The sequence below is a fragment of the Pogona vitticeps genome, chromosome 5, assembly GCF_051106095.1.
Source record: "Pogona vitticeps strain Pit_001003342236 chromosome 5, PviZW2.1, whole genome shotgun sequence".
In the NCBI taxonomy this organism is placed as follows: Eukaryota; Metazoa; Chordata; class Lepidosauria; order Squamata; family Agamidae; genus Pogona; species Pogona vitticeps.
The window spans coordinates 148,282,575-148,307,698 of NC_135787.1; the positions used below are offsets into that span (position 1 = coordinate 148,282,575).

Sequence of the window (25,124 nt, forward strand, 5' to 3'; positions counted from 1 at the left end):
TATAGCTCAACTAAAACACCTTGAGATTTGGATGCATCTGTACAATCAAAATGCCCAGATTTGGATACATTTATTTTTATCTTTATAAAATGACTTTCATCCAGAGGTGAACTGGGCAGTGAACAATAAATAAAAAAAGAATAAAATACAACTGTAAAACAACAATAAACAGCAACAACCTGTATAAAACAGATTACACAGCTTAAAATGCCTCGGCAAAGAGGTTCTGAGCTGGTGTTGAAAAATATTGTGGGGTTAGCACCAGTCAGATCTCTTATGACGGCAGAGGCATGCCTTCAAGCATTTGGGTCCCACACAATTAAAGGATTTCTAAGTACATAGTGGCAGTTGGGGGCCAGAAGCCAATAGGTAACCAGCACACCTCTCTTAGCATCCGTGGGATAAGATCAAAACTAGCTATACCCATTAAAATCCTAGCAGTCGTCGTTAAGCCTAATTTTAAAGCAGAGTAGTTTTTACACAGCATCACCTTTAAATCTCAACGTACCTTGTATCACCTTCTATTTTGTGGTAGCAAACAGATCCCAGATTAATCGTTTTGGAGCAATAATCATCTGAGAAATGAAAGAATAGCAGAAATTTCACTTAACTACCAACAGGAGAAAATAAAAACAAAAAAGTAGCGATGCCTTAAAAATTTAACAGGCTTACTTCAGAGTGAAACTCTGTACTCTCCCCATCCTCAGACACATGGATAGAAACTAACACTGTAAGTACCTAAGATACCATTGTTTCTGTTTTAACTTTTTGCTGTACATGCTCTAACAGGCTAGCCTGGGTATCTTGTTTGAAAGCAACATGTTAAAGTAAACTTTTGTACTGCATGAAGATCCAAAAAAAATTATTTTATTTTTATTTCATTTATTTGATTTATATCCCGCCTATCTGGACCAAAAGCCCACTCTAGGCGGCTTCCAATACAAGATAAAACAATAAAATACAAAATATACATAATCACTCAATAGCAGTTATAATAAATAAAATAGAAAAGAGTTAAAAGAAAAGTCAGGAATTAGCTGAAGGGAAGGCCTGGATGTACAACCAAGTTTTTAATTGGGTTTTAAAGTTGCCCAGCGTAGGGGCCACGCGAATCTCCGAAGGGAGGTTATTCCAAAGGCGAGGAGCCACCGCCGAGAAGGCCCGGTTTCGTGTCTTCTCCTTCCGGGCCTCTCTCGGTGTCAGGCTCCTCAGCCTCACCTCGACTCGCACGGGTGATCTGGGTAGACCTTGTTGGGAGCAGGCGTTCCGCCAAATATCGAGGTCCTAAACCGTTTAGGGCCTTGTAGGTAAGCATTAGAACTTTGGAGTCGATGCGGAAACGAATGGGCAGCCAATGCAGTGTGGCCAGAGTTGGAGAAATGTGTTGGTACTTTCTCACTCCGGTGAGGAATCTGGCCGCCGCATTCTGCACCACTTGAAGTTGCCGCATCAGCCTCAAAGGCAGCCCCACGTAGAGCGCTTTACAGTGGTCTAATCTTGAGATTACGAGTGCATGCACCAAGGTAGTGAGTGCCGCCGTGTCGAGGTAGGGCCGCAGCCGGACAATCCGCCAGAGATGGAAAAAGGCGGTGCGGACTGCCGACGCCACCTGCACTTCCATGGTGAGCGTCGAGTCCAAATATACGCCCAGGCTGCGCACCCCACTCTTCGCGGCCAGGGTCACCCCCCAAACGTGAGAGTCACCCAAGCCACCAACCACAGGGCCACCCACCCTCAGAACTTCTGTCTTGTCCGGGTTCAGCCTCAGCCCGTTCTCCTGCATCCATTGCAGTACGGCCCCCAGGCAGCGCTGGAGGGACAGGACGGCATCACCTGCAGTTGGTGAAAAGGAGATGTAGAGCTGGGTGTCATCGGCATATTGATGACATGAAGCCCCACACCCCCTGATGACCCCTCCCAGCGGCCTCATATAGATGTTAAACAGCATTGGGGAGATGATCGACCCCTGTGGAACCCCACAGTTGAGACTCCACGGGGCCGAGACACTCTCCCCAAGCTGCATTCTCTGGGGACGGTCCCCCAAGAAGGAACGGAGCCAGGCAAGTGCTAAGCCACCAGTTCCCAACTCGGAGAGCCTCCCCAGGAGAATACTGTGGTGAACGGTATCAAAGGCCACTGAGATGTTGCGGAGGACCAACAGAGACATTTTACCCCTGTCTGCCTCCCTCAACAGGTCATCGTGCAGGGTGACCAATGCCGTCTCTGTACCGTGGCACGGCCTGAAGCCTGACTGAAACGGATCCAGGGCGTCTGTTTTTTCCAGGAATGCCTGAAGCTGATCAGCCACCACCCTCTCAACCACTTTGCTCATGAAAGAAACACTGGCGACAGGGCGATAATTGCCAATTTCGTCCGCCGCCATATTAAGTTTCTTTCTTATGGGCCTAATGAGTGTCTCCTTAACGGTAGATGGGAATCTGGCCTCAAGGAAAGACCCATTTATTATTACTGTGGCCCATTCTGTTGTTATCGGCCTGGCTGCAAACAACAAACTAGGCCTTCCCTATCAGACTCTTCCCTGAAGAGTCCAAGAGACATGGAAAGCCAGGGAGGAGGAAGACATTTCCTTAATGGCCACTGTTGCAAAATAACAGAAGCGGTACTCAGTATAACTCAGTCACAACCATCTGGATCCCATGCTGCATTTAATTTTATTTTATTTTTAATCTCCATCCCATGCAGCTTTTTCTTCGTCACAACCCTCCTTTGCTCCCCATTTCTGCATCAGAATGTCTTGGCTTTTCAGCTAAAATATCTTTTAACAATGTGATTCTCTGCCATGAAATAACAGCTTCATGTCTGGGCACGGGAAGAAATGCCTGCTTGGATCACGGGCCATCTATTTTTTTAAAAAAATTAATATTGCACCTTCCCCCTTGGAGGAGATTATTGTAAGGCGGCTTACAACATATAATTAAAAAACAGGTTATTTTTTTAAAAGTGCCATACAAGTGGTATTAAATAAATTAATAACCTCTCCATTTGCGCCTTGTTTCAGCTTGAATACCCATTTGCACTGAATGGCTTTCTTGTGCCGAATGGCTTTCTTGACTGGTGTTAGTTTAGTCAATGGCTAGATCTCATTCTTGTGCAGTGCTTCTATCTCTTCTGTTGCAGCTTTTCATAGTCTTGTGGCTTCAGCTGCCAGCATCTGCTTAATTTCCTCCCAGGTCAGTGGCTTGCTTATCTGCAATAATCTTGCGATGTAGGACAGGACACACCTTTGTTGGGTCATGATGAACATCTAGTGGTTGGTTCTGGAACATCCTGTGGCATAGGTGCCTCTTCAGTTCAACAGCCTAGACATGCCCATCTTTGTACTGTGTATGCCATCTGTGTAAATCTCTCTTGATGTACTGTTCTGTTTGTGCATCACCACTTTCCTGCTCAAGTTACAGAGGGACCAACACACTGATCTTCTGTTCCTCTTTTGTCAGCTTTCTTTTTTTTTGTCTTATACTGATTTCACCTGTTTATATAAGTTCATCACTTTTTATCCTTTGCTGCCAAGAGCATAGAGAAGCAAAATAATCTGTTCAAATAATCTGTTCTAGAGTCTAGTCTGTGCCTTTTGTGTTTTGGTATATAAGCATATGTCAGGCTTCCAAAAATGGTGATATGTTGCACATTTGGTACTATATCATGCAATAGTTCAAATAGCATTTGTGATGCCTTTGGTTGGCAATCTTCTGGATATGTGTTACTGTCATTATTGCATCATCCCAAAATTTGTTGGGCAACTTTGCATCCATAAGCATGCATCTGCTTACCTCCAAAAGAGACCTCAGCTTTCTTTCAGCTATTCCATTCTGCTCAGGAGTGTGTGGAACAGTTTTCCTGTGCAAAACATCTTGTTTCTCTAGGAAAGCCTGTGCATGATGCAAAAGGTACTCACCACCATTTTCTGTTTGGGGTGTCATGGGTTTTCGAATTTGTTGCTCCCCATGGCCACATATTTCTTCAGCATCTCATGTGTCTCACTCTTCTCCTTCAGCTGGTAGATGATCTATTATGTCCCAGTGATGGGATACTGAGTGGCCCAAACAAGTCACTATGTATTAGATCTAGCATCCTTGTGCTTCTTCTTAATCCTTGGCAGGAATGAGGGATTAACACTTCTTTTTTCCTATGATACAGTTTAGGCACCTGGCTTTCTTGGTTGCCTCATGTGGATTTATCTTAATACTTATAGCAAGTTTTTGGTTCCGAAGCTCCAGAATTGCTTTTGGATCTCTGTGGGCAAAATCATGATGCAACAGCACCATGCTGTTGCCATCTTCTCTCTGAGCTTGCACTGTGTTGTTCTGCTGCTGTTCCTCTAAAATACTCGTTTATAGACAGCAGTTATAGATTTAACTGCCTGAAAATACATTTCACCATCTTTCATTACTGTGCGCTGTCCATTTTCAAAATGTGTAGAATAACCATTATAATCCAAAGCTGATATAACGCATTACATTTTGGTTCAGAAACAAACAATACATCATTTAGAGGAGTATCACTCAGTTCATCAGGCAGTTAACATTGCAAAATGCCAGTTTTTCCCCCCTTCAATCTTCATGGAATCATCTTTAGCAACTTGAATATTTCCATTGGATTGTTCATCTAGATTTATAAAGAAATCTTTTTTTATATATATGTACAATGACCGGTGCACCTTGAGTGAATGATTCAGTAATGCAACTTCTGTTCACAATTATGAGCCATACATGCTTTACCAGCCTTTCCTTTTGTCTCTGTTAGAGTCAAGCTCTACATATTTTCTGCAATCTCTTGGTTCTTTTGACTTGAAACTAGTACAGCTTCTATTGGCTGAGAAATGAGAAATCTTGTGCCATGTGAACTGTCTTCCCGTAGCTCCAGCAGCAGCATGATCAGGTGCAAGGTACTGTATGCTCCTCCCATTGAGCATCAAATCTGAGCCACTTTCAGCTGAGGTTTCGTAAGAGCCTTTTTGGTCCATGCACTCTTTGACAACACAAACACTATTGGAATCTTAGCTGTTTGCTATACAAGATAGATACAAAAGCATGAAAACATTCACCCAATGATGCTGTGAGAAATCCCGTTTGCTATTTATTAATCAATTACGTCAGTTAAACTTAAATAGTCAAACATTGTTAATATAGCAAAAATGAGGTTTTCACAATCTTTGTTGTTAAAACACAGCCATACAAGTTCCATAGGAAAAACTGCCTCTGATTTACAGCTGGAAAAACCATAGGACCTCTCAAGTACTTTTAGGATGTCTTTGGTAGTTTAGCAGCCTTTAATATATATTATCTGTTTACCTGAGAGGTCATGTGAAATTATTGTTTTACCCATGGAATACTCATCTTCCCATTTAGCTTTGGCCCATGCACCTGTTGGTCTTTGTAAACAATCATGCACATTTAAAGCTTTGAGTTTAAACTGCATAGTCTCTTTCCACTGAGATGTTAACTCTGGAATTTCCCCAAAAATGACTTGCAATGATCAAGGTCCATTTTACCTCTTTCTCTTTCTGAGCAGGTTTGGTTAGGAATCTCAGAAAAAGAAAGAACTCGTTCTCTTCAGCCAGTTATGAGGAGTTTTTGATTAAAAGGCTGCTGGATGCAGGGGGAAGAGAAGAAAAAAAATCACAAACACTTCAAAAAAATAACAAAACCCAAAAAATACTTGTTAGCTCTGTTTGGTTCTCTGGGCCCATAATGTACTGCAAAGTCTGACCTTCTGGGGGAAAAAATCCCTTTTGTTATATGCAGTAGAAATACAGAGTTCCCCAGAAAAGAATTCCCCAGTTTCACTGAGAAGAATAGCTATAAGTTCCCCAGAGTCCATCCCTTTCTCATTAGCTGGCACCTGAAGTCTCAATAATTGCATTCTGAGACATTTGTAGAAGAAAAAAAAAAAATAAAAAAAACACATCTTTACTCATAGCTGTTTGAAATCACAGACTTGTGCATACTGCTTTCTTTACCGCACATAGCAACCAACTGAACTGATTGACAGCAAACAGACAACTGCGACCAACCCAGGAAAGAAGGAAAGAGCTCAGTAGAGAGGCAGGTCTCTCTTTAAAATAAAAGGCTGGAAGAAACAATTGGTTAGTGCTCAACAGACAGAAAATCACCCGAGCCCAGAAAAGTACCAAGTCACACAAACCATAGACAGCAAGTGAGGTTGCAAATACAACTCTGACAAATACTGCACTGCATTGTAACGTCTCTGCAGTACGTACTTCTTAGCAAGGTGGGAGGAAGTGCATGAGACCGTCCAGGACTACCAAGACAGGGTGAGGGCTGGAGGACGCTCATTATGAAAACCAGGGAATTCAGAATTATTGCCCATTTTGTAGCTCAGTTAGATTCACTACAGGAACATGTACCTAAATAACAGTGTGGTGGTTTGCAGCACTTAAAGCACAAAGCCCCCTCTCAGTGTTACACTGTGTTCTGTGTAGAGACAGGCCCATTGTCACAGAATTCTAGTAAGGCCTTCAAATCACTTTATAAAAACTTTACAGTGTGAAAGTGTGAAAGTACTGTAAACGGGATTGTTCCGCCCAGTTCCATTTTGCCAGCAACCGTAGAATAATACGTTCTTTTCCCATTTAGACGGTATTAATCTGTCAGCCAAACGCTAACAAAAGAAACGCGCTCTCGTTTAAGCTTGCTGAGAGGAGCAGATTTACCAGAAAACAAATACATAGACCTATGGCTGTTAGCACATTTCTGGGTACGGTACAAGGCGCACAGCAGTTACCTTGCCTCCCTCTGTGTGGGCTGCTGGGTTCGGAGCTGACCTTCCTCTTGACCAGTTCAGAAGGTGGAGCCACGTTAAAGGAAGCATGGCGTGACAGACGCTCTTTTCTGTTAGCAGAACTTTGGCGTGGAACATGCAGTGACCCTTCTCCTTCTGTTACAGCAGCACAGGTTGAAATGTCCATCTTTCCACCACCTAAAGAGAGGCATTCTTGCTGAATTAGTCAAAGGACAGCCCAAAGTCACTGTACCGCTTGCTGGAGGCTGAAAAGGTACACCTTTGGAGTATGTCTCCAAGAATCCACAGTCAGTAGTGATGCTGGCTAAGGGGATTCTGGGAGTTGTAGTCAAAACAAAGGTAACTCTTCTGAGATGCAGATCATCATAAAACATATGCGTTTGTCTTCCAGAAATTACATGCTCTATACTGACAAAAAAAACCCCACCTAACTTACATTTAGTGTAACTGTATCTTTACCACAAGCTACATGCCCATCACATGCAGCGCCAAAATGCCTCTGTACGTGCATCATGTATGTGTTTGCACTTTGCTTGCTGAGATGACTTATTTTGGGGGGCTAAACACTATGTTCTCCCTTCTCTATTATTTCTCGTGCCTCAGCCTTGATGAGTTGAACATTCTGTTTGTACATGCCTCAACATTAGCTTATTGTTTGCAGCATAAGCCAGTTCCATTTTATAATAACTTGTTTAAAAAGCATAAATACCTTGAAATAGTACCTGAGTATCCCTACTGGGGGCGATGCATGGATTCGTTTTAATGTTAAGATCTTGGCTTTTTGATGATCTGTTGGAACTTGCAAGAGTTAATTTTTGGCCTACAGCTCCAAGAATCTCCCTGGCAGGGGCCATGTTGGCTAAGGGATTCCAAGACACATTGTGCCAGAAAGTAAGTTTTCCAAGCTTTGGTCTGATATCACAAAGTCTCTTTTATGTAGAAACAGAAGATAGGTTCAGAATGCCTAGTGTGGCTGACAGAGGAATAGGAAGGGAATACCTTGAAATAACATAAGGGAAAGAATATAACATAAGGGAAAGAAAATTACCACTGTCTTCAGTGAATTCCACTGGCCCAATCCATTTGAAGGCAGGCTTACGTCCTCTTTCTTCTGTTACATGCACTTTCTTGATGAGCCCAAGACTTGTCAGAACATTGGCAATATCATAGAGTCTTCGTACCTTTGCTAAAAAAGTAAACATTAATATAAACAGTCTTTGAACATATATTACAACAAAACAGACTAAAGATCTCTCACCAAGTTAAAAAAATGTCAGAAATCTGAAAACTAAAATTATGGGGAATGGTTATGAAAATAAAATATATTTTAAGGCATTGCAGTGGGTGTACCAGACATCAGTTGTCTCCCTAGTAAATTAATGTACTGGGTATGAAAGGGTATATCTGTGTTCTTTATAAAGAAAACAAAATAAAAATAAATGTATACTGTAGTCATTAAATTCAAATTCATTCCTATGTAAATAAGTACATTTATTTTAATCAAGTAGGATTACAGGATCTAAATAATATTCTTGGCATTGGAAGGGGGTGCTAAACACCATGGGATCAACAAGGAATTAAGAGTCTGGTAAGGTGTGTTTTTCTCCTGAGGGGCTTCCTGTGCAGAGCCTAATGGATACACTCATAACCCCTTGCAACTCCCACACAGCTTAATTCTGCCCACCCATTTCCCCTGTCTTCTTTGTGAGATGAAAATGGCTGCCAGAGTCCTAATTCATCATCTTAAGAACTTGAACCGGCCTGTCAGGATTTTGATTTCTTAATTAAAGTCCCAAGAAGTGTGACTGGCAGAATCCCTACAAACCTCTAGGGGCTGGAGTCCAGAAATTCTGAAAATCCCATGCCTACCACCTGCATTTCCATCCAGGACTGGATTTGTCCTCAGACCTGAGTTTCTACATCTTTTATCTAAAGTTTGAACTGGATTCTTATGTGGTGGTTACTTCCAACACAGTCAGGAGTATTCAGGTGTGAACTCCACAAACAGTATCCTCTGTGAACGAATAAAAAGAGCCATATCTTCTCCATCTTGGTTGTGGCCTGCTTAACTATGAAGTGGAATGATGACAAATGGGGAGGAGTGATAAATCAGCTTTCACGAAAAGATACCTGCTGTGATCAGTGAGTGAAGTGGAACCAAGGTCATCTTGGACTGCTTAATTGCCAATTAGTTTCGGCTATTTTTTAAAAGGGGGACATGCAAGATTGCTCATAATGTAAAAGGTTTTGGGAAAACTAACTTATACGTAATTAGTTGTGTATCATCCTTGTTGCTGAGGGCAAAAGTGCAAGAGCAGAGCAGTGCAGGACCATTTCACCTTGAAATGTGGAGGACTATACCTGTGGAGTTAAAACCTGCATAAATCTACTGTTTCCTTGTAAATACATTAAAACGAAAGTAAATATGCTATTTGGTTCTGTCTGTATGGCAACTATTTTCCTTGGTGACTGGATGACAGTTGACCCCCTCAGAAATAATTCTTACTTTTAAACTTGCTGTGATCCGCTGTATCTTGGCTTTCTTCTATCAATATTTTTGCTGCTATGTCTAGAGTGACTATCTTGGTCTTGGAGACGAGGAACAGCATGACAAATTTTTGGCTCATAATCCTCAATGACTTGTCCTTTCTACTGTTTGCAGACGCTGTATTACAAACAAAACCCAAGTCTCAGCATGTTACATTTATCACAGCCAAGAAAACATTATGAAGGCTTCTTGTGGGGGATGAGGGTGGGAGAAAGAAGACAAAAAATATTGGAAAGCAAGGTTTTTTTTAATGAGCAGAAAATAATTGCCTGTAACAGATGGACAGTTGCACTTTAACTCTCCGTAGGAAAGAGGAATGGCAGCAAAATGATACCTTGAAGATGTGCACTGGAACATGAGGCATTCTCAGCAGAATGTTTATCTCTATATTACAAAAAGAAGTAAAACTAGGCTGTGTGGGAGATGTTCCAGAACTGATAAAATGAGGGCCAGCAAGACGTAGCAAGAGAAAGGCCATGGAGAGGGACTGGACAAATAAGTAAACACAAAACCACAAAACTGGGCTAGCACATGGCTGCATCATTTACAGGAAAACAGCATCTACCTTCCAAGAGACAGTTTATTTTTCAGTGCAGTAATTTCTTTCAAAACCAAGTACGTATAAAACAGCACTGTACACACTTAACACTGATGATGGCAAGATTCTCTCTCTACTTGACTAGTATCCTCAGTTAACTTACCAGACGGGCAATCTGTCTCTGAGAGGTCAAGCAACTGTCGGTTTTGGAAATCTAAAAAGGTCTCTTTTTTGTGCTCACCAAATCGACACTCAAGGTCGAGCTCTTTATGTTGGAAATAAGCCATGAGTTCTTCATATTTTTGCAGCTCTCCTATTTCCTGGAGGTTTTTCAGAGTTTGGCTCAAGCTGTGCCGACCATGCCAACAATACTGATTCTTAGCCACTCGACTAACAAGATCAAGGGACTCCAGGACATTCACTATGTCATAAATCCGTCTGCGTTCAACTCCTAAATGCAGAAACAAAAGGAAACAAAGAGAATAGAAGCAAAACGCTGCTTTCCTTGTTCTATGACAAGAGAAGCAATGGATATGGACTTCACAAATATGGAAAACTGTCATAGATTGCCGCCCCAATATCTACTATTTCAATGTCTTTACAGGATACATGCATAACAAACTTTGAAGTGCTACAGTTCTGGCCTTCTTATACTGTAATTGATAAACCTCATTTAGGAGAAAAGCAATGTCACACTACGATTTTGAGAAAAAGGATGGTCCCTCATGAAATTTTAAGAAACATTGCTATATTGTGTCATTGCTTGCCACAATGATTAAGATGGGTTACATCAGGATCAAACTAGAATTCTTGGAGATCAAGAGTGCTAACTCCCTGGGGTTGTAGATCTGAGGAGGGAATCACAGGTAACCCTATTATTTTATTTATATGCTATTGTTTATTTATATTGTGGCTCACCACAATTAAAATTATACAATAATAAGAAGTTAAAAATGCTATTAGTTTTCATTTAGTCGTTTAGTCGTGTCCGACTCTTCGTGACCCCATGGACCAGAGCACGCCAGGCCCTCCTATCTTCTACTGCCTCCCGGAGTTGTGTCAAATTCATGTTGGTTGCTTCGCAGACACTGTCCAGCCATCTCATCCTTGGTCGTCCCCTTCTCCTCTTGCCATCACACTTTCCCAACATCAGGGCCTTTTCCAGGGAGTCTTTTCTTCTCATGAGATGGCCAAAGTACTGGAGCCTCAGCTTCAGGATCTGTCCTTCCAGTGAGCACTCAGGTTTGATTTCCTTTAGAATTGATAGGTTTGTTCTCCTTGCAGTCCAGGGGATTCTCAAGAGTCTCCTCCAGCACCACAATTCAAAGGCATCAATTCGTCTGCGGTCTGCTTTCTTTATGGTCCAGTTCTCACTTCCATACATCACGACAGGAAAAACCATAGCTTTGACTATTCGGACTTTTGTTGGCAAGGTGATGTCTCTGCTTTTTAACATGCTGTCAAGATTTGTCATCGCTTTCCTCCCAAGAAGTAGGCGTCTTTTAATTTCGTGGCTGCTGTCTCCATCTGCAGTGATCATGGAGCCCAGGAAAATAAAATCTGTCACTGCCTCCATATCTTCCCCTTCTATTTCCCAGGAGGTGATGGGACCAGTGGCCATGATCTTAGTTTTTTTGATGTTGAGTTTCAGACCGTTTTTTGCACTCTCTTCTTTCACCCTCATTACAAGGTTCTTTAATTCCTCCTCACTTTCTGCCATCAGAGTGGTGTCATCTGCATATCGGAGGTTGTTGATATTTCTTCCGGCAATCTTAATTCCGGTTTGGGATTCCTCCAGTCCAGCCTTCCGCATGATGTATTCTGCATATAAGTTGAATAAGCTGGGAGACAATATACAGCCTTGTCGTACTCCTTTCCCAATTTTGAACCACTCAGTTGTTCCATATCCAGTTCTAACTGTTGCTTCCTGTCCCACATATAGGTTTCTCAGTAGATAGATAAGGTGGTCAGGCACGCCCATTTCTTTAAGAACTTGCCATAGTTTGTTGTGGTCCACACAGTCAAAGGCTTTTGCATAGTCAATGAAGCAGAAGTAGATGTTTTTCTGGAACTCTCTGGCTTTCTCCATAATCCAGCGCAAGTTAGCAATTTGGTCTCGAGTGCCTCTGCCTCTTCGGAATCCAGCTTGTACTTCTGGGAGTTCTCGGTCCACATACTGCTGAAGCCTACCTTGCAGGATTTTGAGCATAACCTTGCTAGCGTGTGAAATGAGTGCAATTGTACGGTAGTTGTAGCACTCTTTGGTAAAAATGCTATAAAAAACTGTATTTAAAAAAACCACTGATCAGGATTTAAAGCAATTAAAAATATTTGAAAAATAAGAGTGTTCCCTGGACACTTATTGCTTAAAAACCTGACAGAAAAGGAAAGCCTTTACCTGATGGCAGAAGGGAAAGAGGGAGGGGAGCAACCTGGCTTCTTAGACTCAGTACATTTCAAAGTCTGGGAGCAGCCACTGAGAAGGCCTTCTTGCTGCTAATTTACAATACACAACAGACTGACATCCCCTAATCTCCCTGGCCTCAGGAGAAGGGCAACCCAAGAAACTACAACAGGCTTATATGCACTTCCTAGACGTACTTTCTTACCTCAGTCAGAACAACTGGTTCTGAGGAACGCCACCAGATTCTACTTGTGCCTATCTGAACTTGGCCGACAGCCTCTTGCCAGGGCCCCTTAGTCAAGATGAAGAGCCAGCTATAAATGCATCTCCTGCTGTTTTGTGGCTTTTCTAAGTGATTGAGTGATTTTCTTTTCATTTTAATATAAGTTTCTGACAGTGCAATACTGCTGTCGGGATCTAGTTTTTAGTAGGCTAGGGAGGATCTGATACAATGCTCTCCACCCCTGGATGTACCTCAGAGTAGGCCTCACTATACGTAATGAAATCTACCTTTTGAACAGACATGCATAGGAGTACAACACAATACAAATTAACAGATCCTGTTTCACGCAGGTGATACCTTGCAGGAATAAAGCTGTGTCTTACTACAATGTCGACAGGAGCCTGCTTAGCTGCTGTTGAAGCAATTTTTGCTCATATGAGTACGTACATGAAAGTGAAACTGTTATGTAGGGATAACAGTATTTCCTACACTTGGAGATAACCTAGATTCCTATCAGGTCCTGCTTTGGCTTCAGCTTGAGAAAGGCTACACAGCCAATCTTGTACACGTAGGTAGTCACGTGATTTCTTAGAATAATCTCATAATTCAAAGCCTGATTGCCAAGTAATTTAAGATATATATTAACGTGTTCTCACTATATACTGTACTAAAGAACAGCGATCCACATATGGACAGGCTGCTGGCTACATTCCTAAAATGCATTTAAGTCCTCATAGAGAGAATTATTGAGTGCTGAATGCAATTTAGTCATATATCGAAGGAGTGACAGCATGACACACTTTGTAGGTATTATTTATTATTTATTATTTATTTATTGGACTTATATACCGCCCCATAGCGCTACAAGCACTCTCCGGGCGGTTTACAATTTCATTATACAGGCTACACATTGCCCCCCCAGCAAGCTGGGTACTCATTTTACCGACCTCGGAAGGATGGAAGGCTGAGTCAACCTTGAGCCGGCTACCTGGGATTTGAACCCCAGGTCGTGAGCACAGTTTTAGCTGCAGTACAGCGTTTTAACCACTGCGCCACGAGGCTCCAATCCAGCCATAACACCACTTCAGTTTAATTGTAACAATGACTACAGACTCCTAATTTGTCCCCTAATATTTGGAGGATTTGGGGCTGCTGGTTTCCAGACACATGGTCAACTTGTTGCTACGACATGCATCCTTTGTGAAAAATGACCCTGATTTGAGCATCCATAAGACTAACAATTCACCTGAAGACAATTTATGTAGAACCTGCACTCATATATCTATTAGTCATAGCTCATGTGATGATTCACATCTGGGTCGGAGCACTGCTTCTATGCCACCAGATTAATTTTATTTTAGAGAATAATAAAAAAAAGCACTGAAGTTTCAGGTGAGTGATCTGCACATACTTTGGTTTTAGCAATATATCTGGGGCTGGGGAGCCTCTAGTGGAAAAAAACTTAGTGCTGTGCATCTGGACTTTTTAAAAATACTGTCAGTTCTCATTACAATTTTCATTAAATTTCATACAGCATAGGGCTATGCAACTCTATCTTCACAACACTATGTCAGAAATCTATTTTGAGAAAGCCTGTTACATGAGCAGCAAAAATGAAAAACCACTACACACACATATACAAGCACAGAGAGAAAACTATGTTATACCGCCAGTACTGAGAACTTTTACTGAAATGTAAAAAACTTCCTTAGACCAAGGAGTCCAGTCCTGACCACTGTGCTGGTCAAAGGCTCTCCTGGGTCTCCAGCAGAAACCTCTCCCATCATCTTACATATGATTCTATTGATCAGAATTCCAAGGGCTTAACCCTGGGTTATTCTGCATGTAGATCGTGTACCCTAGCAGTGAACATGCACAGCCCTCATTTTCATATTTTCATCATAAATCCATTAGAGTCGATCTACTGCTTACAATGAAATTTACTTCTAAACATGTTTAGGTTACACAGTAGTCAGTACTAGGATGCAGTACAATAGTAGTGGGGGATGCTCATAGAAGGAACATTAAGCTCTAAGGTCACAAATCTTAATAACATGCTGTCAAGTAGACTCTAATTTACAGCAACACTTTTCAGGGTTTTTTTATTTATGTTTATTTATTTTTACACTTTTATACTGAGACATCTGCCCTGGGGCCAGACCAGGCATAGAACACTCAGAAGTGATGGACCATTCTCTTCTTTTGGGGGCATTGTGAGATTGCGCCGCTTGCCGAAGGCCACACAGATTGGCTCTACTCACAGGAAGCATTGTGGGGAATCAAACGCCTCACCTCCGGCTCTACAGCTGGGTACCCAAGTCACTGGGATATATTAATACAAATCTTACATCCGGTTAAATGATAAAAATATGTTGATTATCTGATTTAGTGCCACAAACTCACTTCATCACAGATCCTAACCAAAATCCTATTAGGTTCCTCAGCCCGTGTAATGCAATCACCTTTTATCAAGTTAAGAAATCAGCATCAAGATCCACTGCTGTACACTGGGCCACACAACTTGGCATCCACCCATGACTGCCTATGCTGACATTTTAACTTGCAGCATTTTGCCACCAAGGTTAACAGACTGCTGGTGCAAGAATGCAGTTTGATTTTGGACATTATATGTATGAAACCTGTTGTGATTTATAAATAATACTGGTGCAGGATTATTTCCAGATTCCATGCACATCGCTGGGATTTCATGCCAACAGGTAAGCACAGCAACCAAAGTGACAGAATCCAGTGCCAGCTACCATTCTCAATATAGAGTGCATTTTGCTAACAACCAATCATTTACAAATGTTCAGATGTCTGAAGATTTCACTCCATCTGCAGTTTTAAGCAAAATGATCCCATTACATTTTTACAAAAGTAACAGGAACACTGGACTGCAGCCTTTAGCCCTTTCTTGTAACTTTAGAAACTTAATAAAATGGGTTACTTTTTTCCCCTTTACAATAAAGTACTGTGAGCTCTACCAGCACATGCTGAGTTGACGGCTGCTCCTTCTTCCATTGCTTGTTACAATAAACGACAACACCAGTGGTTGCAAAAAAACAAGATTTAGCGGTAGCTTTCTTTATTTGCATTAGCCATATGCCTTTGCAAGTAGTACATAAATGGGATCTATTGACGGAAATTTGGGGAAAACTCCAAACTACCAGTAACAAGCTCCAAACTAGTTTTTGTCATTGTCTGGCATATAAAGTCAGGGTATTCTAGAGTCATGTGCCCTTTCCTTCCAGTTACTTACACCGAGGGAGGAGGCAACCCAAAGTCCTCCTCACCTGCATCACCCCTTCAAGCCTGAAGTCTGGGGCTTGCAAGAGGGAGAGGTAGTATGGATACACGGAGGGCAGTGGTTTCCTCCTGGTCTGCCAATTTCTGGCTCGCTGACGTTGCATCCACCAGCATGACAGGTCCCCAGGGCCTGGCTGGACTCTGAGATGCCTTCTCTCACATCGTCTGCACTCTTCCCAGTAAGATGGCTTTGGAAGCACCCAGGGGGTCTGGTGCTTTCCCACCTCATCCCAGAGGACTCTCAGCTGCACAACTACCCCCTGCCCAGGGGCCCTCCTTGTAAATACATTCCCAGTCCCACAAATGCCTTGTGAATGGTACCTTTAAAAAGCCACTACATCGTTCATTAGAATGTAGTCAGTATGGTTGTACTTTACTGCTTTGAATATGTTTCTGGTGTTGCTTTTGTATACTGTCTTTTAGTGTAGTATTTGCTTGATCCTTCTTAGTATTTGTACGCTTACTGTTTTTACCTTTAAATATTGTCTTTTAATTATGTAGGCCACCTTGGGTCCTTCTTAAGAAGAAAGGTGGGGTAAAAATATTTGAAATAAAAATTGTTTTCTTGCATACTTACCAAGACTAGAGGCCACTTCATCCAGAGATATTGTCATCTTTTCTGCTGATAAAGGGTAATTGGGATAGCGAGCCAAAAACTTCTGGCATAAGAGTCCTAAGCTTTTCTGCTTTCTGCTGGGCCTCTGCTTTTCGTATTCATCATCTACACCATCACACTGGAAACAGACACACATTTTAAACAGAACTCCATTATAACAGAGAACAATACTAATAGTCCATATATCATGTACAAAATGTCAGATCTTGATTTCCAGTAGAAAAATGAAGTATGTGTGGAAGCTACAGTGCAAACCTCAAAAAACAAGTTCTTGGACATCAAAGTGCCCTTCTGGATGCTATTAGACTCTACTTCCCATCACTGCTACCCAGGGCAGAGGATGATGGGCATGGTAGTTCAGCAACATCCCAAGAACTACAGGTTCCCAAGCCCTAATCTGGATTTTATACCTTTTCATCACTGAAGTATGGTTTCCAATGAAAGTAGAATCTTGCTGCAGAAAGACTGAAGTGTTTTGTTGGTCCCTTGAATATCATGGGGGAAATGGCTAGTTGTGGGGGGGAACCGAAAACCCTCTCTGCACTGTTTGGGGGTCCAAACACCTTCAAGGTATCCCACACTGGTCCATATCTGAGCGGACCTACAAAATCTGTAGACCTACAGGCTACATAGCATCTCCTGCATCTCTCGTCTCTCCACTTACCCTCCCACTGTTCTCCTGTACTTTGGCGCATCTTAGCAGATGAAATGAGTAGTATGCACACTCTGGAACAAGGGTGAAAAGCAAGAGGGTATAGGATAAGTGGTGGCCCTTAAGGTAATCATGCAGCAATTCAAGGACTAAGCTAGCTGGACATTTAATTTAATTAGTTAGTTAATTTTGATTGGCTGTCTTTCCACTTATCTCTGGAGAGAAAGAAAAATTATTTATAAACAGCTTCAAGCTTTTGTAAGCAGTCAGAATAATAAATTCCTGCTCATAGATGTACCATCTAAAAGTGAAAATATAAGGGTAAAGAAATAAGGGAAAAAGACATAATATCAAAGGTTATTTTGAGAGGAAATATAAAGAACAAGAAAGAAAAGATGTCTGCAACAATCGAGAAGCCCAGATTGTATGCTATAAAAAGCCAGCTTTTATAGTCTCTTACACTTTTGTATGTTCAGTCAGCCATTACCTGAGGGAAATCTTAAGAAAGTGGTGGGAATGACTCCAGTTAAACAGCCCCAAGGGCAACTGCTGTGTTCTGCAATGCCACAAGTGAGCATTTCTTTAAAAGAGACAGCTATCAAAGTAGCCACAAATATTGGAAGAAACTACAGCTTCCATTTTGTTCAGGGAACTTATGAAAGCTGTGCTCGCTAGAGAGCTCTGGAAGTGACAATTGCCAATGTGTCTCCAAAGGACTATCTTTAATGAACCACACATAGTGTGGGCTGAATAGCTAGATTCCTGCACTAAGCAGGGAGTAGGATTTGATGGCCTTTTAGGCCTCTTCCAACTCCATTATTCTATGATTTAGAATCTGTTCTTTTATTTTAAAGAACTTGAAGGACAAGTGCCAGTGCCCATTCACATTGAGTGACATTTTCTAAAAACAGGGATTACTGTTCTACCGAAAAGCAGCAAGTATAATATAGCTGGGAAACATTTGGTATATTGAACCAAGAGAAAGTAGTATATAGAGAAATTCATCAAAGGACCATTAGAAAAACTGTTTAATCCTTCCAAAGAAAATCTTGCTGAAGATATACGGAAACGAAAGGTATTCTTTTACATGGATTCTTGCTTTTAGGAAAAATCCAGGCTCTTAATCTCTTCCAAGCAGTGGCCTTATGAAAGCAGCCCAATGAAGCGGGAAGCACATTCCACCTGCTGCTGAAATAGGCAGCATTTCTGCTACCACAAATATAAGTGCCCTGATAAAATTCCACAGTGTGCCTCGGGGTCTCCTTTTACTTCCTTCCCTCTCTTCCCCAAAGGGTAGGAGAAATTCTGCTCTCCCTGCATGTAGAGTGCAGAGGGGAGGGGTGCTGTGGCAGTTCCTGCACCACAGAATACCAGCGAAGTTGTTGCGCAATCTCAAGAATACCCATGGTGGCAACTGTCACAGAGGGGCACCACAACTCAGGGAGTCACCACCTTTTATTTATTTATTTGCATCATTTATAGGCCACCTTTCTCCCAGCGAGGGGATCCGAGGCAGCAATGCAATCCCACCCTACCACCTCATAATACCGCCTCTGCACTCACCTGCACAGACAAAGGGATACAACATTACAATCCACTGTGAGAACTTTCATATCAAAGTGGTTTGATTAAATAGAAGAATTACTGAGAAGAAATGAAGCAGAACAATTTTAGAGAGCTGTCTATACATCGCTGAAGTCCCAAAAGGAAAATAAATGGAAAATATTCACTTTCAGTAAGTTAGGTAAAGGTTCCCCTTGACATTTAGTCCAGTCGTGTCCGACTCTAGAGTGCAGTGCTCATTCCCGTTTCCATGTCACAGAGTCAGCGTTTGTCCGAAGACAATTTCCGTGGTCATGTGGCCATCGCGACCAGACATGGAATGCCGTTACCTTCCCACCGAGGTGCTACCTATTTATCTACTTGCATTTTTACATGCTTTCAAACTGTTAGGTTGGCAGGAAATTACAAGCAACTAAACAGAAAGATGTATGGAAGTGAGAGCTGGACCATAAAGAAGACTGACCGCCGAAGAATTGATGCTTTTGCATGGTGGTGCTGGAGGATACTCTTGAGAGTCCCCTGGACTGCAAAGAGATCAAACCTATTTGTTCTGAAAGAAATCAACCCTGAGTACTCATTGGAAGGACAGATCCTGAAGCTGAGGCTCCAGTACTTTGGCCATCTCATGAGAAGAGAAGACTCCTTGGAAAAGACCTTGATGTTAGGAAACTGTGAAGGCAAGAGGAGAAGGGGACAACAGAGGACGAGATGGACGGACAGTGTCATTGAAGCTACCAACATTAATTTGACCAAACTCCGGGAGGCAGTGGAAAACAGGAGGGCCTGGCGTGCTCTGGTCCATGGGGTCATGAAGAGTCGGACACAACTTAACGACTAAACAAAAACAAACAGAAAGAGAGACTGCAGTGTGGAAGCTATATATTTAATGCTCAGATAGAAGGTTATTTTTTCAAAACCAGAGGTCACTTGAAATAGACCAAGAAGAGGGGGAAATAGCAAAATAGCTTCCTGAAGTCACTAGAAGGCACGAGGCAATGTTTTCAGTAAATGATGATAACGATACTCATTCTCCATTAGACTATCATTCTCTTCGTATGGGGAGCAAAAACCAGAAGAGGTCAGAGTTCCCGTATGCATGAAGCTTTCAAGTATGGCAGGAAACACTGATTTGTTAAGGTTCCAGATTGCATGGTTAGCCTCCATGCTTAGCAGAGGTGCTCCATTACAATTTCCTTCAACTTGAAGACGAAGGTATGGGGTGGGGACAGGAGGTGGGAGCAGACAAATTCAGGCTCTTTTCTCATGTGCTGTCCCAACTACCAGTCTAGGGGTCTCAATGGAATAGTGATGGCCACAGTTTCCCACAAAAGGCAACATCCACAATAAAACAGGAAGACAACTTCTAAAAATAGTCAGTACAAAGTTTCAATGAAATGTTAGGAACCCATTAGAAAGAAGCACTATAAGCAACAATTTGAAAAACTCTTTCTCCACTGGTTAAAATGAGATGACTAGATTATTTGCTGAGTCATGTACAGTAAACCTAGCGGGATTCTTATGAATCACCCCGAAGAAAGCAACAACAGAGTCTTTTTTTATATATAGAAATACATAGACAGTGGTAATTATTTTGTTTCTGCGGATGCCAAACTATGGCTAATTGCAAATAAATCTGCTGTGGCCTACTTCTTACCTGCAAAGAATGAAAAACGTTGTTGAATTCATTGTTTTCAATGGGTCTGAAGAGCTCTTTTTTCTTTTCTCTGTCCCGCATGTCAGGACTAGCAGCACTAATAAGCATCTTTAAGTTAGCTGTAGGGGTCCATGGTTCTGTCAGGGGCCTATCAGTCAGCTTAACAGGTGTAATTGGACTTCCTTCAGGGATACAGCTTTTTTGCTTTGACAAATCAATGGGTTCATTTTTCATTGGAGTCTTTGGGATCATTCGGGGTCGATCAAATATGTTTTCCTGTCAGAAAAAGAAAATAATTTAGAGACAATTGAGAGACAGGGACGCAACAAATACATACTACTGTACTTTACTAACCTATACCCTAAGCTTCCAGAGCTTTAGCATATATTAGCAATCCATTTTTTGTGACTGAAAACTGCTGCACCACTGCAATGCTTCTCAAATCTTGTGTCATTGTTTAGATACTCATTTACTCACACCAAGACCTGGCTAAACTTGCCAAAGGAGAAAAACACATCGTTCAATCAGACTTGCAGTGCCTGTTTTGCTGGCTACTTTTGTAAGGTCTGTAGTATCATTGAGAGTACCAGCCATGCTTCTGCAACCTAAGCGGATTGATACTTGCAGTGGTAAACAATTTGGTGCATTTTTTTTCTTTTACTATCAAGAACCACATTGGAAATTACTATGTTGGAGGGCAACAAATTATTTACACACTGCATGCACTGTCTATATACTGTCAATACACTGCCCTGTCTTCTTTTCCTTCTTCACTTCTATGCAAGCCGCATGCAAATTTCACTATATAAAAAAATGTTAAGGGATGGTTTATGCACCCACTGAATTAAACTTAAATCTGTAGTATCAGATTTCAACGACTTCATGAAAACTTGTGCTCTAGAGCAGTGGTTCTTAACCTCTGTTACTCGGATGCTTTTGAACTGCAACTCCCAGAAACCCCAGTCAGGACAGCTGGTGGTGAAGGCTTCTGGGAGTTGCAGTCCAAAACTCCTAACCCAAGGTTAAGAACCAGTGCTCTAGAGCCAACACATGTAAAGAGAGATTAGTCACTTGATCGCAAAAATAATTTTGTTTTTAGCTTAATGGGAAAGGGCCCCTAAATACAATTGGAATATGCCTTCCCTGGAGGGAGGTGCCTAATCTCTCTTCCCAGTGCCTTATTGCTTTCTCAGTGTAAACTGAACCTCCAATACCTTTGGGTGGGGGAAAAGTGAAAAAGTCAGAGGCATCCTTCCCTCACTGCTACTGTCAAATTCAGAACTATACAAAATGAACTAAGTCAAGCCAAGAACTCTGGAATATCTCACTTAACAGATATTCTGAGTTCACACTGAACATTTAAGAAGCCATTGCAAATAACAAGAGATGCATTTGCTTTTGTCTTTGTTTGACTTGGAAATACTTCTTTAGGTTCACAGTATCATTGTTTTGACATTGGCTCACAAAAGACCATTTTTACTCAGCTACATGATGCTAAATATCGTGTCAGGCTGAGCCCTTTACAAGCATAAGGAGTTCTGTTGAAAAGTTTTAGCCAATGAGGACTGCGTTGACAGGATTGCCTATAATCCCATCCCCATATTGCAAACACCCTGCAAAAATCTGATTACTGTAATTAACTGAAAGTAAATGATTCCTTATGTCCTTAAAAGGGCAACATTTCAGAAACTGGCTTCCGAGGAAATCAGCAATAAAAAAAGATGTTGGCCCAAACTAAGAATTAGCGAATTATGAGTGAAGTTCCCACTAAGGTCTCGCCCACCTTTAAAATATACCAAACTGAATAATTTAGGCACCCAGGTCTTTCTTCTTACCTTTTGTGCATTTTCCCCATCTTCATCTGTAAAATCTATTCTTCCATGTCCTGGGCGGATCAGATCTTTTAGTGTTAAACAATTCACCTCCATCTGTAAAGTTTGGAAGTGGCACAAGATCTTCAGCATCTGACATGAACTCCCACCTAAAATAATTATTTTCAGACCAAGTATCCTCCCCTCTCCTCCTCCTCCAAAACAACATAATGTTGACCTTCACAAAGATTCTCCGACCTTTCTCCTCCCCACCCCCCAAAGAGAGGTCCCATGGGGTGGGGGGGAGGATGAATTGTTTGGAAAGATCTCCAGAACCAAGAGAAAAAAGTTGCAACTGGCAATGGGTCGGCGGTGCGGGAAGCTCGTAGGAAACGGGACCTTGCCTTGAATCTGGTCTTTGAAGTTCAGAGAGTTCGCCCAGGGATCGGTTACTTTTGGCGCAAAGAACCTGGAGGAGGAATCCCAGCTTTGAATGGAGCGAAACTCACTCGAGTGCCCTTTTCGCAACACAAGGCGGGGACAATTCAGTAACTCCCGTACAGTGAGCGCGGGAGAGTCCCCTGCCCAACCAGGGCGCCCTCTCCTCATTCATCAAAATATCCTGATCTCTCTATTCACCAATCAAGACTGGGGGGAAAGACTTATTTTCTTCTTTCTTGTCCTTTTTACCAGGACGGGACAGCTCCCGTGTAACCCATAGAAATCAATACACGCAAAGTCTATGCGAACCGCCTCCCTTTTTCCCGCCCCCAAAAAGTCTCCCCCCCCCCAACCTTTAAGGACTTACGTTTCCCGAGATTTCCTTCTCAAAGGGACGCTGCAGCTCCTCCGGGCCCTATCAAACCCGGACCGCGTCTGAAGGGCATTGGGGTGTCTCTCAAGGAGCTTCAACTGCTACTTCCTCCCCCCCCCTTCCTCCTCCAACAGGCTACGTGCCTATACCGGCTACTTCGCTGCTGTCGTGGAGATTCCACTAGGCGCTAAACCTTCTATTCTGGCGCCCTGGAACATATTTTTACAATCCGGCCAATCAGACGCTTCCTGAAGGGGCGTCCCCCTGGCGTTCGCGCCAATCAGCTCGAAGCCTAGGTCGGAGAGTTTTGGCGCTAGTCTCGGCGCGTTCTGTCTCAGGGTCCCGCGCCTTCGCCGGGGCCGCCTGGACGGTTTCCCCGCCTTTGCTGCCGCCGCCGCCGCCGCCCCCCCTACTGTTCCCCTCCTCCCACCTTGGGCTACCTGGGAAGCCTGAGGCGGGAGGGACTCGACCCCCGAGGAGGAGTGGGCAGGGCAGAGCCGCCCCGGCGCTTTTGTGAGGGCAGGGCGGGGGCCACTTCAGTGCGGCTCATTGAAGAATAGAAGAAAGCGAAAGGAACAGATGGGGCCGGGAAACCTAAAACTTGGGGACGCTACGAATGGGTGGAGGCGGCGGCCTGATGCCGTCCTCCCCGTCTGGCCGCGGTTGCACAAGCCTTTCAGCTTAGCAGCCTTTTCGCTTGCTGAAATTGGCCCCTAAGCTTTTAGGGGCTAGGAAATGTACCCACGTACATGCATCCCGTGGAGGTTTTACCTTTTAAACCGTGATTTCACCACAGGAGGAGGTTACGAAACAAACAAACCTGCTCTCGACGGGCAGATTAGTGTTTGTGAAAACTACGTGAATTGAGTCAGAGAGTAACTCTCTGTGGTGAGGTCACAAGTTCTCTTGTGATTCCACACTTGCACATTTCCAAACGTGTATGTCCTGCTCTCTCTAGTCACCAATCAAGACTGGGGGAAAGATCGTGTAACCCCACAGAAAAAGAGATCAATAAATGCAAAGTCTACACATCCTACAGACCTGATACATCAAAGTTGTATACAGCAGGTATACAATTGTGTTTATCTCCTTCAACCACTACCAAGAAACAGTAACTCTTTGATTTCTTAATTTGAATCCACTATATGCATCCATAAGGACATGGTGGCGCTGCGAAGGACATGGTGGCGCTGCGAAGGACGTGGTGGCGCTGCGGGCTAAACCGCAGAAGCCTGTGCTGCAGGGTCTGAAGACCAGCAGTCGTAAGATCGAATCTATGCGACGGAGTGAGCGCCCGTCGCTTGTCCCAGCTCCTGCCAACCTAGTGGTTCGAAAGCATGCAAATGCAAGTAGATAAATAGGGACCACCTCGGTGGGAAGGTAACAGCGTTCCGTGTCTAAGTCGCATTGGCCATGTGACCACGGAAGACTGTCTTCGGACAAAACGCTGGCTCTATGGCTTGGAAACAGGGATGAGCACCGCCCCCTAGAGTCAAACACGACTGGACAAAAATTGTCAAGGGGAACCTTTACCTTTACCTATATGCATCCATTGCCAAAAAAAAAACAAAAAAAACAAACAAAAAAAAACAATTTGTCACATACAGTACTTACATGATGTGAGGTGGGCTTTTTTTATTTTATTTTTAAATCAAAATCGAAATTTCCTTCTAGTAAAAGCATGCACTGAACATAGCAAATGTGGCCTACAAGCAGTTTCATCATCAGGTATGTGCAGGGATGCCTATCAAAGTCTGGTTAAAAATTTATGTGCATATTCTATAAGGGGAAATAATCTTTATAATTTGTGTGTGAGGTCATTCCAACCATATAACACCTATGGGAGATTTTATCTGTAATATGTAGCACGCTGGCCACACATAAGTTAATGTGCTCAGTAGTTCTAAAGCACTGCATGTTTGAGAGATAGGGAGCCTTAGATTTTTATGGAGATTTGCCATCATTACTATTGTCATCAAACTTGCACAGCCACCTGAAACAGGCAATGGAACCGATGCAATATCCTAAGGATATTCAGAACTTAACAACAACAACAACAACAACAACAACAACAACAACAACAACAACAACAACAACAACAACAACAACAACAACAACAACAACAACAATAATAATAATAATAATAATAATAATAATAATAATAATAATAATAATAATAATAATAATAATAATAATTTATGCAAAAAATATA

At 42.4% G+C, this 25,124-nt stretch overlaps 1 protein-coding gene across 4 annotated transcripts in view; it reads right to left on the minus strand.

The window, feature by feature from the left end:
- Positions 1 to 23,346, minus strand: part of E2F7 (E2F transcription factor 7) — a 44,670-nt gene extending 21,324 nt beyond the window's left edge. For 2 of the 4 annotated variants that reach the window (XM_073000351.2, XM_073000349.2), the window contains exons 1-8: positions 22,123 to 22,858; positions 20,288 to 20,563; positions 16,380 to 16,536; positions 10,033 to 10,320; positions 9,290 to 9,448; positions 7,832 to 7,969; positions 6,766 to 6,960; positions 509 to 575 (exon numbers count right to left, since the gene is read on the minus strand). In XM_073000351.2, coding sequence (XP_072856452.2) covers positions 509 to 575; positions 6,766 to 6,960; positions 7,832 to 7,969; positions 9,290 to 9,448; positions 10,033 to 10,320; positions 16,380 to 16,536; positions 20,288 to 20,563; positions 22,123 to 22,251 — 1,409 coding nt within the window. In that variant the 5' untranslated portion in view covers positions 22,252 to 22,858. Of the gene's footprint in view, positions 1 to 508; positions 576 to 6,765; positions 6,961 to 7,831; positions 7,970 to 9,289; positions 9,449 to 10,032; positions 10,321 to 16,379; positions 16,537 to 20,287; positions 20,564 to 22,122; positions 22,859 to 22,906 lie in introns of those variants that run through there. The other 2 variants (XM_020804179.3, XM_073000350.2) reach the window with 2 other exon arrangements.
- Positions 23,347 to 25,124: the final 1,778 nt, after the last annotated feature.